The sequence below is a fragment of the Amphibalanus amphitrite genome, unplaced genomic scaffold, assembly GCF_019059575.1.
Source record: "Amphibalanus amphitrite isolate SeventyFive unplaced genomic scaffold, NRLGWU_Aamphi_draft 001307F_arrow, whole genome shotgun sequence".
NCBI lineage: Eukaryota > Metazoa > Arthropoda > Thecostraca > Balanomorpha > Balanidae > Amphibalanus > Amphibalanus amphitrite.
This window is the reverse complement of record NW_024882800.1, coordinates 174,125-186,587: the sequence shown is the minus strand read 5'-3', so window position 1 is coordinate 186,587 and position 12,463 is coordinate 174,125. Positions and strand designations below refer to the sequence as shown.

At 45.6% G+C, this 12,463-nt stretch overlaps 1 protein-coding gene across 3 annotated transcripts; it reads right to left on the bottom strand.

The window, feature by feature from the left end:
- Positions 1 to 2,395: 2,395 nt before the first annotated feature.
- LOC122372034 (E3 ubiquitin-protein ligase TM129-like) lies at positions 2,396 to 11,003 on the bottom strand. 3 transcript variants are annotated; one of them, XM_043348875.1, is made up of 7 exons: positions 10,965 to 11,003; positions 8,937 to 9,205; positions 8,235 to 8,466; positions 7,659 to 7,883; positions 6,873 to 7,026; positions 6,329 to 6,468; positions 2,396 to 3,658 (listed from the first exon to the last, which is right to left on the bottom strand). In XM_043348875.1, exons 2-7 carry the CDS (start codon positions 9,145 to 9,147, stop codon positions 3,535 to 3,537), a joined length of 1,086 nt encoding a protein of 361 aa, XP_043204810.1. In that variant the 5' UTR covers positions 9,148 to 9,205; positions 10,965 to 11,003; the 3' UTR covers positions 2,396 to 3,534. The 3 variants fall into 3 exon arrangements, with proteins under 3 accessions (XP_043204810.1, XP_043204811.1, XP_043204809.1); XM_043348876.1 differs by lacking the exon at positions 10,965 to 11,003 and adding an exon at positions 10,891 to 10,918; XM_043348874.1 differs by lacking the exon at positions 10,965 to 11,003 and adding an exon at positions 9,435 to 10,010.
- Positions 11,004 to 12,463: the final 1,460 nt, after the last annotated feature.

The window sequence follows — 12,463 nt, the reverse complement described above, 5'->3', positions numbered from 1 at the left end:
TGTAGGACTGCAAACGTGTCAAAGTCCGCGATGAAACGAGAGACACTGCCCTTACCGGCGAAAGACGGCAGACCGACCGATAGTGACTGCGTCGCCATGCTGAATGTCAAATTTGGCACACTTCCAACGAAAAAAAAATCGGTAATGTAAGGGGAACCGCAGAGTCGTTAATACGGAAAGTAATTCAACAAGTTACGCTAAAATTAAATGCTCAAATTACTGCGAGAAAGGCGATGGAAAGGACGTTTTACAATGGAAAAAGAAATCGTAGAGCCAGTATTACCTCGTTACAGTGAGACCGCAACACTTTACCAGCAACCAACATCACACCTTCCCAAACCAAGCACAGACATGACACACAGTATCACCCTTGAAAAGTATCACCCTTATGAAACACCCTTGTCACCACTCATATCCCCAACCACCAAATGTTTATGTCCACGTCAGCCCAGTTTGGCACACCTCAGCTTCAAATGTCCACGTGCGTCTTCATAAGGGGGGGGGGGGTAGTGCGCGCATTGTCACCGGAGAATACCACGCACGGCGTCCTCGACAGGGGGGGGGGGGAAGCACCTGAGTCTCCGGGGGGTCAGAAGGTGCTCGTGTCCGCAACAGGGGGGAGTGCACTCGTCCCAGTCTCCATCGGGAGTGGCCGGTAGTCCTCGGACCGCGAGGCAGGATTACCCGCTCCAACAATGGTCAAAGGGCGATCGCTTAGATCGGGTGACACAAACGTTCAGGCACATCCCGCTATCGGATAAGTCCGAACTGGATAGGTCTCACCGGCGTGTAGACGTTGAGCAGTCAGCTGTCGCGCTCGGAGAATCTTATACTGACGCCAGGTGTAGGCCGTCGAGCTCGGAGAATCCTACTGACGCCAGATGCAGGCCGTCAAGCTTAGGCCGTCGAGCTCAGAGCATCCCACCGCTGCCACCAGATGTAAGCGTCTAACCCCGGCCGCTGGCGTCAGAGGCAAACGCCGAACTCGGAGCCAACCAAGCGTGTATCCAGCAGACAAACAAACAAACTGAAACGCCCTAGAAAGAAAAGACAAACAACTGTCACAATCCCGACACATACAAAGCCGGCACGAAATATCAAAACCCGTTATTAGAGAATGTGAAATAAAATAAACAGTAATTATCACGAAAGTTGAAACCCACCGTTCAAGCAGGCGCAATCCAAGCACATCTCGATCCTCGCCATGTCGCGGCGCACCGAATTCCCGCTCTGGACGCGACGGGGGCTCAACGGAAATTCGGCTGCTCTCTCATTGGTCAGAATAAGCGATTACCTGATTGGCTCTCGCGTGGCGCGCAGCTACATCATTGGACAAAATCATTACAGGAAGTCTAAAACTCTTCGGATAAGAAATATGACACATAACTAAAGAAACATTGGTACCGAACAATAGTAAATAATAAAATAGTCATTACAAATCAGTATCATAACTAAATAGCACTAAACACGCGACATCAAACCAAGGACATTATTGCAGCACAGGACGAATTTAGAGTTGCCACTTTCACTTCTGGTAGGCCCAGTATCCGCTCGCATAACATGTAAGCGGAAATCCGCTTACATATGTACTCACGTGTAGTGTGTCAGCATAAATATGCATAATACAAAGCCATATTTGTACTAGATGGACGTCTTTCTTCAAGACTACCTCACCACACATATTTCAAAACTTGTTCATCGTAATCCGTGAAGCCTAGACTTTTCGCGTAACGTAACGCCTCGCGAAACGTTATGCGCTGGGAATTTCAGTCTTCTGGCTAAGATCGGCCCCGGGTCCCACGCCTTATTTGAAGATTCCCATGAGAGGACTTAAGTGGCTTCAGTGGGCCTCTTCCCGGCATCAGATGGTCCACACCGCCCACCGGCATCTGAGTAATTACGAATATTACGATGGCAAAGGGAGGGGGAGAAGGCATCCGTTTTACGCTGCCTTCCATTACTAGACTGCCACACTATCCTGCGACAACCCATGGCGGCGTCTAAGGACACCACCCAAACCCCTCGGGGCCTCACAAGTCACAACGGTCTGAGGACAGGACGTTGCGTCGGTATGTCTGACTTCATTACCTGGGCTACCACTTGAGTCCGAGGGCCGCGCACCTAGATCGACGGCACCAGACCAGATGAAGATACCAGACCTCAAAAAGTCTTTCATGTTAAAGTGAAGACGGTTTGGTCTTCAGACCCGTTGAGACGAAAGAAGGTCCTATTATTTCTGGTAGATAGGGTCAAATTGCCAACTTCTTGTGGTAGGTATTTACAACGCACGGTAGGCAAGCCCGTAAAGGACGGCACAAAACAACACATGATTGGTAGTGCCAATGGGCACTGGGAGTTGACACGTAGACTCTTGAAAAACTCGATGAAACGACTATTAAGTTTACTGACAATTTATTAATTACCGATATACGTAATATTGTTTAAAGAACACTTCACACTACGCAACTACGCGAAAAATTGGTACGCACGATACATTGATGCATCCAGCAATGAACAGAACTGACGATTTTGTTACGCTCAACGAAGAACAAAACAAGAAACAGAAAAAATATCTAACGCATTACTGGCTCCAAGGCACATGGCTATCACGTCACAACATGAATGTGCTTGTAAACCACCACATTTGATGTGAGTTTACAAGCATAAAAACTCTAGAATCCAAACCAATCTTTCACAATCAGCTGTCACTGGCCATCATTCGACATAACAAACAGCTCGAGTACTTCTGACGGAGCGTGAAATACACAAAAAATTCTCAATAAATCATACATGACTTACGCTATATGAGATACTAAGAAGGATGCCAACTGCAAGACGGTGTGGGCAATCACTTCTCGCGCACGTGATAGACACATGTTTATCAACACTCAACTCGCTCCATGACTTCAGGTAGCAGCGCTGTGCATACTCAGCCCCGTTCTGAGATATCGCACGTTTCGCCAGTCACGCAGACTTCAGACTTTCGTGTGAGGCACTCGACGTCACCCCCCCCCCCTCTGTCACTCCCTCGTCTTACATACACGTGCACAGCCAAAGTCGGCGTCAGCATGACACACCCCCAGCAAATCACCTCTTGACGTCCTTGGTGTCATATCTACCGCCCATCCCACGGTATCTGGCCATATCGGCAACTTTGTCTTATCAACTGGCCAGTCATAACACTGGCGGATACGGTGGGCACGCGACTTGTCCGTGATTTTTAAAGCGACTCCTCAGTTTACGGTGAGACTTTGTTTGAGCTAAGAGTGCTGCGCAGTTGATACGTGGTCCCCCAGCTCGGCAACGACAGACCCGTCACAGGCGGTGGCGTCACATCTCTGCACGAGCGGACCTTCTGGCCCACCACGCACATTCTTGTCAAGAGAACGAGAAATCCTGCCTCAATAGGCACACCACGAGCTATAAGCCACAGCATCGGAAATGCACCAAACGACTTACCTCGACGTCTTCCCTTCCCTCGCCGCGCCAGATCCACCAGTACCCTCAATGACGTCACAAAATACATGGATGACATCATGAACGTGCGGGCAGCACGCGGCGCACGTCCAGCACACAGAACGTGGACCGGCACGTGGGACAAGGGCACTTGGAGGCGAGCCACGTTTCCGGCTGGTCCTGGTCCTGACGAGAGGCGAACCTGGCGACACAGCAGGGAGGGGGCTGATGTCTGGATTGGAATACTGACGCGACAGTGATGTTTCGACAATTAATGAGTTTGGGTGGTGAGAGTGTGTGAGTGAGTAAGCAAGCGAACGAGGAAAGAAGGGAGTATAGAGGAGAGAAGAGAGAAGAGGACAGGGTGAAGGAGAGGAGATGATAGATAAAGGGAAGAAGATATGAGGAATGAGGAGAGAAGGACTGGAACTGAGACAAAGACAGATGGACAGATCGAGAAAATGCAAATACAAAAAGGAAAATACGCAGACAAGCAATACAAACAAAATAGACAAGCACACAAACACTCAGAGACAGCCAAGCGAAGAAACAGTCATGAATAGGAAAGAAACTCAAGACTAATAACACGGAACAAAAATGATAGACGAACGCGTTTCGGCTAAATCACCGTCATCAGCGTCTAAAAGGAGAACAAGAGGCACACATCGAGCAAATATCACAGTTCAATCGTTTTGATTTTTACATACACTTTTAAACAAGCATGTGACAATGTGGTTACATTTCCTTTGACAAAGAGAAAATATCCTAAAAGAATCCTAAGAGAATAGCCACATTGTACAGTTTACACAGGTGTTGCACAATTCATATGTGGATGTTTGAAATGTCAAACAACGCCGCTGCTTTTGCCCACTTCATGAAACCAACCCTGACATTAATGGTATCACTCGTAGCAATAAACGCCGCTTCAGTAGCTTTTCTGTTGTCGCGATTACTACATGACGTGAGTACCTTTGCCCCGTCCCAGTATGGGAGATGGTTTGAGTTCTGAGCATGTAGAACAAACGCACTGTGTTGCATGTTATTTCGTAGGTCACGTCTGTGCTCTTTTAATCTCGTTCCAATACCCCTTCCCGTCTCCCCGATGTATTTCTTATTGCAAGACCCGCATGGAACCTGATATACAACGCTGTTGCCATTATCCTTTTTGTTACTTTCTCTATTTCTTGATAGCATGTCACCCACCTTTTTACCCGAAGTAAAGGACACTTTAAAACCTATAGTCTCGAGTTCTTTCGCAATCGTTGTGGCCGTGATCGAGTTCGGCATCGTGATGTATCGTTCGTCTTTTTTCTTGGTTTTTGTTGTTGAGGATCGTTTTCGTATGTTAAGGGCCTTTCGTTTAAGATCCAATAAATATCCTTTCGGATATTTCAGCTTCATGAAGGAAAGCATGATATGCTCGATCTCGTCATCCACATATTCTTTACTACAAATTCGGAAAGCACGTAGAAAAAATCCCAAGACAACACCACTCTTAACCCTATCACTATGTCCAGAATAGAAATGCACATATGACTCTTTGTTGGTTGGTTTTCGGTAAACTTTGAATTTCGCTCTATCATTACGTATAATCATCGTATCGAGGAACGCAATGGATCCCTGTTTTTCTTTCTCAAGAGTTCTCAAAGGATCTTGGGAGGGGGAGTGATTTGGACTCGCTACGTCGACGATGTCCTCGTGGTGACACCAAAAAGTCTCGACCTGGAGGTCAAGCTGCATGAACTCAATTCGCTGAATGAAAAGATTCAGTTCACTCTTGAGAAAAAAAAAACAGGGATCCATTGCGTTCCTCGATACGATGATTATACGTAATGATAGAGCGAAATTCAAAGTTTACCGAAAACCAACCAACAAAGAGTCATATGTGCATTTCTATTCTGGACATAGTGATAGGGTTAAGAGTGGTGTTGTTTTGGGATTTTTTCTACGTGCTTTCCGAATCTGTAGTAAAGAATATGTGGATGACGAGATCGAGCATATCATGCTTTCCTTCATGAAGCTGAAATATCCGAAAGGATATTTATTGGATCTTAAACGAAAGGCCCTTAACATACGAAAACGATCCTCAACAACAAAAACCAAGAAAAAAGACGAACGATACATCACGATGCCGAACTCGATCACGGCCACAACGATTGCGAAAGAACTCGAGACTATAGGTTTTAAAGTGTCCTTTACTACGGGTAAAAAGGTGGGTGACATGCTATCAAGAAATAGAGAAAGTAACAAAAAGGATAATGGCAACAGCGTTGTATATCAGGTTCCATGCGGGTCTTGCAATAAGAAATACATCGGGGAGACGGGAAGGGTTATTGGAACGAGATTAAAAGAGCACAGACGTGACCTACGAAATAACATGCAACACAGTGCGTTTGTTCTACATGCTCAGAACTCAAACCATCTCCCATACTGGGACGGGGCAAAGGTACTCACGTCATGTAGTAATCGCGACAACAGAAAAGCTACTGAAGCGGCGTTTATTGCTACGAGTGATACCATTAATGTCAGGGTTGGTTTCATGAAGTGGGCAAAAGCAGCGGCGTTGTTTGACATTTCAAACATCCACATATGAATTGTGCAACACCTGTGTAAACTGTACAATGTGGCTATTCTCTTAGGATTCTTTTAGGATATTTTCTCTTTGTCAAAGGAAATGTAACCACATTGTCACATGCTTGTTTAAAAGTGTATGTAAAAATCAAAACGATTGAACTGTGATATTTGCTCGATGTGTGCCTCTTGTTCTCCTTTTAGACGCTGATGACGGTGATTTAGCCGAAACGCGTTCGTCTATCACTTTTGTTCCGTGTTATTATACTTGTCTCAACTGAAATACAAACTCAAGACTCACCACTTTGCGAAGCAGTCCAGGCACCACATGGGTCGGCAGTTACACTCGCGGCAGGGCTCGCCCGGTCCCATCTGGCCACACTGTCGCGCCAGGCGCACGCCAGCGGGCACCTCGCCGCAGCCGATACACTGCTCCAGGTCCTGCCGGCCGACAGTCAGATGAAGGATTACTCCGGATGTGTGGGTTCGAAACCCAAGCGGGGGTGTTTTCGACAACAATATGATATTACGAAACATGTAAGCAATACCTAGCAGACCGATGGTTACTGCTTATTTTAACATGCATGGAGTTGGAGATTTGAAGTAATTCTTGAATCGAAGCATGAAAAAATATGTGAGATCAATTTAGATAAGAAACGGTCTAATGTTTACTGTAGCCATTTTAAGTCCAATGAAACAGCGGAGCAAGCCAAGAGGTAAACTGCCATCTAAATACGGTACCATATGAAGACTCGCAAATTACGAATAATCCTCCCCATTTCCAGGCCACCACCCGTGACCATGATTCCCCGGAGCCCCCGGCCGTCGGCGCTCCTTCCGCTCACCTCCGTTACCACCACGGGTAGGTTCTCGTGGACCACTCTGCGGAACGCGTCCACAAACCGCTCCGTCAGCGTCTGGTGGATCACCACGTTACGCAGGTTGCGCACGCGCCGGCCGAGTCGGTGACGCACCTCAGGCAGCTGCTCCGATGTCACTCTGCCGCACAGCAGGGTGGTGTTAGGTGCTTTAGTGATACTGGAACCAGAACATCTCTGAGCCTCCTGGCCGTCCCAGTAGAACAACGGTCTTGCAGACACCAGTCTCAAGGATAAGAATACAGTTCGACATCGCTTGTTCTATTGGCTCGCATTTTTTTTTTTCATCAATACTGACTTGATACCAGCGTTCAGATACAGCACAAATAATATACCTATTTCCAGTAAAGTCTACACCAATTTGAGGCCAGGCATGTTTCTGTCTGGTGATTTGTCATTTTAGGGTGCATTTTTTCGTTTGGCATTCCTGAACATATACTTTAAGTACACATTTGTTCAAAATATCATTCTGTTGTCGGTACAGGTCTCGCGGGTTTTAGCGGTAGGTTTTGCACCTAGAAAATTTAGTGTACTTCAGGCTATATCTTCGTCTTAAGCTTTTAAGTGTTGAATATGCGATCGACTTGTTGGGTTTACAAGCCGGCCATGATCGTGTGAAATGGCTTCATCAATCATCGTAGATCGATTAGCTTCTGAGATATAACCGGAAATGTAAAAATGCAAAACCTACCGCTTAATCTCGCGCGACCTGTACCTCGGCAGAACTCCCTCACCCCACCAATCTCCACTCACCTAATAACAAAGTCGGGTACCGCCGGCCTCATGCTCACCACGCGGCACGTGACCGTCTGGCACGTGCGCTCGCTCAGCACGTGCGGCTCCGAGCTGGACTCCAGGTCCAGGTACACGTGGTCCACGTGCAGCAGATGCACCTTGTAGGGTGTCAGTTTGATGAGCCAGTTGTCAGTGATGATGACGCGGTGCGCGGCGACGGCGTCCGTGGCGAACTTGTCCACACTGCGGGGGACAGAGGGAATAGCTGTCAGTCGAGAGGACGGCGAGCTTGGTAGAACTGTGCCGTAGAGAAGCAATAGCCGTCAGTCTAGAGAGAAACGAACTCATCAAGGAGAGCATTGTAAAAAGAGAAGCAATGGAAGATATTCATATGACTGATTTGCTGAAAAAAAAACATACACTAGTGCTAAGTGCGACTACCTTACATTCAACTTTTTTAGTTGGCGGAGTATTCAACAGATGCACGTCTCTACGCCCGCACAGGCAGCAACTGTCAACTATTCCCGCCCTGCTCTGACGCTCCGTCTCCACTCACCTGAGAAGCCCTCACGTCACGCCTCCGTGTCCGCTCACCTGCGGAACTCGCGGTTGACCTCGGAGGCCGTCTGACGCCACAGTCCGGTCTCACTGTACGAGGTGAGCACGCGCGCCAGCGGGTGGGAGTACCAGTCAGTGCGCCACCAGCGGTACCAGCACAGCAGCCCGGCAGCGGCCAGCAGCGCGCTGGCGATGACGGCGGCGATCTCCCAGCTGGCCAGCGGGCGCCCCGGCCCCTCCGCCGTCCACCACAGGCCCAGACAGTAGCCTGCCGTGGGGAACAGATGGTAAAGGGCGGTCTGAGCACACTGAGGCACGTTGTTCTGGTAGCTGGCTGAGGTTACACTACACCTCCACTGGAATTCTGTCATACCTCAGTAGAAATGAATGTCAGAGGCATTCAGGGTGTTTTGTAATATTTTAGCATGGGTGTTAACAGGTCATAGGTGGGCATCATCCTTTCTCTGCCTTCACTTAGTCAGAGCAGAAATAATATTTCTGAATTATCAATCAGCAAAAAAGCCATTAGTGGTTGGTAGCAGTCAGTGGTAGGTAACACAAGTCAGGTTATTCCTGGACATGATCATTGACCAATAATGGTAAAATACAGCAGAGCACAAGCCATAGTTGAGCATTGGTTGCCTCACCAGCAGAATGGTAAGACAATTTTGAATTGAAAGCAAGGGTACATAAAGAAAAACATAATTCACATTTCCACAAAATGTATAGCACACTCACCTAGTGGTAGACAAAGGTGTGCAACTATATTGCATGTTGTTCTCTTCATGTGATAGTTCACAAAGTTTAGATGTTCAGATCCAAACAAGGATGCAAATAGTTTTTCAGCGGTAAGACCAGCTGTTATGAACTCAGTTGGAGGGAAGAGCTGACATAAAGCAAAAACAAAGTAGAACAGAGTCCAAAGCCCTGCAGAGGTATGTGCTATCATGGCTGCACTGCACTCAGTCCAAGTTCCTTATCTTCATAGATTGATACTTGTATTAGGCCTGAAAGGAGGAATAAATCAAATATTAGTTTACAGTGCACCCAACAGGTTGACATCTCTGATAATCGTACAAGTAATCATTGAGGAGGAAATTGGCCTGAAACTTGAGAGGAAGCTCAATTTATGCACAATTATATTCACAATATTACAATAGGTATTGACTATTGACAATGCTGAGTGCATTGCAGTGCTATTTTTAAGCATGCATCAATGATCAAAATGTCTCCTACCTGGCAGCTGTCTTTCCACCATAAGCAACAACAAGTCCAGTCCAGAATAGGCACATTTGGTCATAACAGTATAAAATGATGCACACTTCTCTGTAGGAACCAATTAGGGCTATGCTGCATCTGCATGGATCTGAGTGATGGATTGATGATCTCAGTGGATCTCAAAACAAACTGCAAATAAGGATCTATGATCTCATCAGATTCTGCATGAAATGTTTATCCCGGATCTACAATCTCATAGAATCTGACAATAGACCCAAACATGGATATTATGACATATGATACCAGTGGATTCCACCATGCACAACATTTGGATCCTTGTTCCCAAGTGTCTCAGGGTCAATAAAATATAGATGTGCAATCACGTAAAATTACTAAAACATAACTGTTGTGAGTTGTTACATTTTGGGGACTCTGCATTGTTAAAAAAATGAAGTAAGGATCCATGGTCTCACTAGATCTCAAGTCAAGCAAGAAATAAGCCTTGGATCTTCACTCAATAATAGATCTCATGATAATTTAAGAAGCCAGATTTACAATATCATCAAGTCTCAGATCAAGATCAGGATCCAATTCCATGCCCCGTGGGATCAGATCCCAGATTAAATCATTTTTCAGATTCATACCAGTTGGGGAAACTATGGTAAAATCTGCTATTTTTAGCAGTCTGCTATTTTTAGCAGAAATCTGCTAAAAATGGGTACGCATGTGACGTCATTGTACCCAAATATAGCAGATTTGGGTACGGCCCCATGCCCATACAAAAGCAGATCTGCTCCCTAATTGAAGCAAATGCGCATCAAATGCCTGGCAGATTCATGATTAGAATAGTGCTGAGAATGTCCTCTGATATTTTTGTTCAGATCCGACTATTTTCAAATAATGAATTTCAAAATAGTCGGATCTGAACAACAATAGCAGCGATCACTCTCAGCACTATTCTCATCATGAATCTGCCAGGCATTTGATGCGCATTTGCTTCAATTAGGGTGCAGATCTGCTTTTGTATGGGGCCGTACCCAAATCTGCTATATTTGGGTACGATGACGTCACATGCGTACCCATTTTTAGCAGATTTCTGCTAAAAATAGCAGACTGCTAAAAATAGCAGATTTTACCATAGTTTCCCCGACTGATACACATCTGGCAGTATTATACTTTGTTGATTTTCGGAGATCAAGCTGTTATTGTTATCATTAGGATTGATTGGACAGGTAAGGTATTGATATGAAATCCTGGAGTCAGTACTCAGTCAGAGTGGGAAAATGGAAAGCATATGGCTTGGCCAAGTCAAAGTTGAAGTCAGAGTGAAGTTACCAATGCACTGCAATGCCAGAGGCTGTTCAGACTTCAGAGCCAATGCACTATGCAGATTGCAGAACAAGAATGGTCAGTGGTGAACGGTGAATAGTACACTTTAACATATTCTAAGTGCAGTGCAAAATCAAAATGTTACATATAAGCAATAAACCAAACCCAAATATAGCTTGATAACTTTAAAATTTATAACACAAAATATTTTTCACGGACACCACCCATTTTCTCCATTTTCTCAAATGTCGCAGCTGCGTTGATATATGGCTAAAGTCAAAGTAAACAAGGAAAGAGTAGCGTCACTAAATTATCCACGTTCAATTGCAATGCTATTGGGCTTCCCGAATAAAGTTTATCGTTCCCTTAGACTGCATTAAACCTGTTGTTGACCTGAAACATAGGCTTAATAAATTATAAATGTCAATTTGAACATTCTTTGACTGTAATGAAACTATCAATCAGCCACTATCAGGCCGACCGAGACCAAAATAGCACCATATTCAATTCGATATATAGCACTTTTATTGTACAACAACAGGGCCTCGCCCTCGTCTAACATGCTAACTGGGGGGGGGGGCAATTGCCTCCCCAGTCGAGCGGATTGCCCCCCCCCCCCCCAGTGGCCAACATTTGCCCCCCAGTCAAAACGTGAACTTCTCAGAAAATTACCTTCTCTGCAATACGTTTTTGTTAGGAGTCTTCTATGGATTTCACGAGAAACATTAAATTATTTGTTCAAAAACTGTTCATATTCCATCACTACGGGAAAAGCCAGAGTGTTGTGATTTATAGAGCTAAGTACCCACTGTGATTCTGTGATTTTGCTACTGTGATTTAAGCAGGGTTACTTTTACAGGAAAAGTTGAGAGGGGGAATAAAGTTCGGGGCAAAGGCGGATCCAGGGGCATCTGAAAGGGGGGTGGGCGGCAATACCATTAGGTTTTTCGTTAGGATGGAGCCCGCAGAACCTTACCTACCCCCAAATCCTATTCTTTCCTCGGGTTTCAGCCACTTTATTTTGGAAGGTTGCCAAAAAATAATTTTGCTAAAAAATATACGCACCTACCTTGGCTGTAAGGGGCGGGGGAGGTCCCAACTTGACTGCGCCCTTGCAAATGCCAATCAGTAGTATCAACCTATCAGTGGTATCAATAACTAGTAGGTATACCCCGGCCAAACATTAAGTAACGCCTTTCTAAAGAGAGAGGTTAATCCGCGCCCTGATTGGAGGTCATTTTGGCCCCCATGTGGGTTTTCTTGAAAAGCGAAAAACGGCGGCGCGCAGCGCCGCCAAATTTTTAGTACCTTACCGGGCATCAATTTGAAACCTTCGCACAAAATTTCAAGTCTTAGGTCACCTTAGGTCAGGAGTAATTGATGTCAAACTGTTCGAGCAAAAATGAGCAAAAAACATGAAATTCTTAAACGCTCACAAAAGCTACAGTTAACGAGCAATTCCAAAGTTCTTTGTGTGGTCGTGTATGTAGAGAAACGACGGCGCTACAAAACTGCAACCTCTACAACTACAAGGTGGGCAGTGATATCCGAACAAAAACTAATGAAGCACAAAACTTGAATTATTACTATTAGTATTAGTGAGCAGTGAAAGTTCCATTGGGAAAGCCGGCTGTGATGAGGTACTTTTTTTGCGCCCTGCTCTGCATGCAAAGCAGATGAACGTGAATGCTGCATAAAGAGAAAAGTCATTTATTACT

Bases quoted from the DNA above. Each gene is read 5' to 3' on its own strand.
- LOC122372034 (XM_043348875.1), bottom strand. From the start codon at position 9,147: ATGATAGCACATACCTCTGCAGGGCTTTGGACTCTGTTCTACTTTGTT. The intron at 8,467-8,936 runs GTGAGTGTGCTA...TCCCCACGGCAG, and splicing joins ACACCTTTGTCTACCACTAG to GCTACTGTCTGGGCCTGTGG. The intron at 6,469-6,872 runs GTGAGCGGAAGG...GTCGGCCGGCAG, and splicing joins TACCCGTGGTGGTAACGGAG to GACCTGGAGCAGTGTATCGG.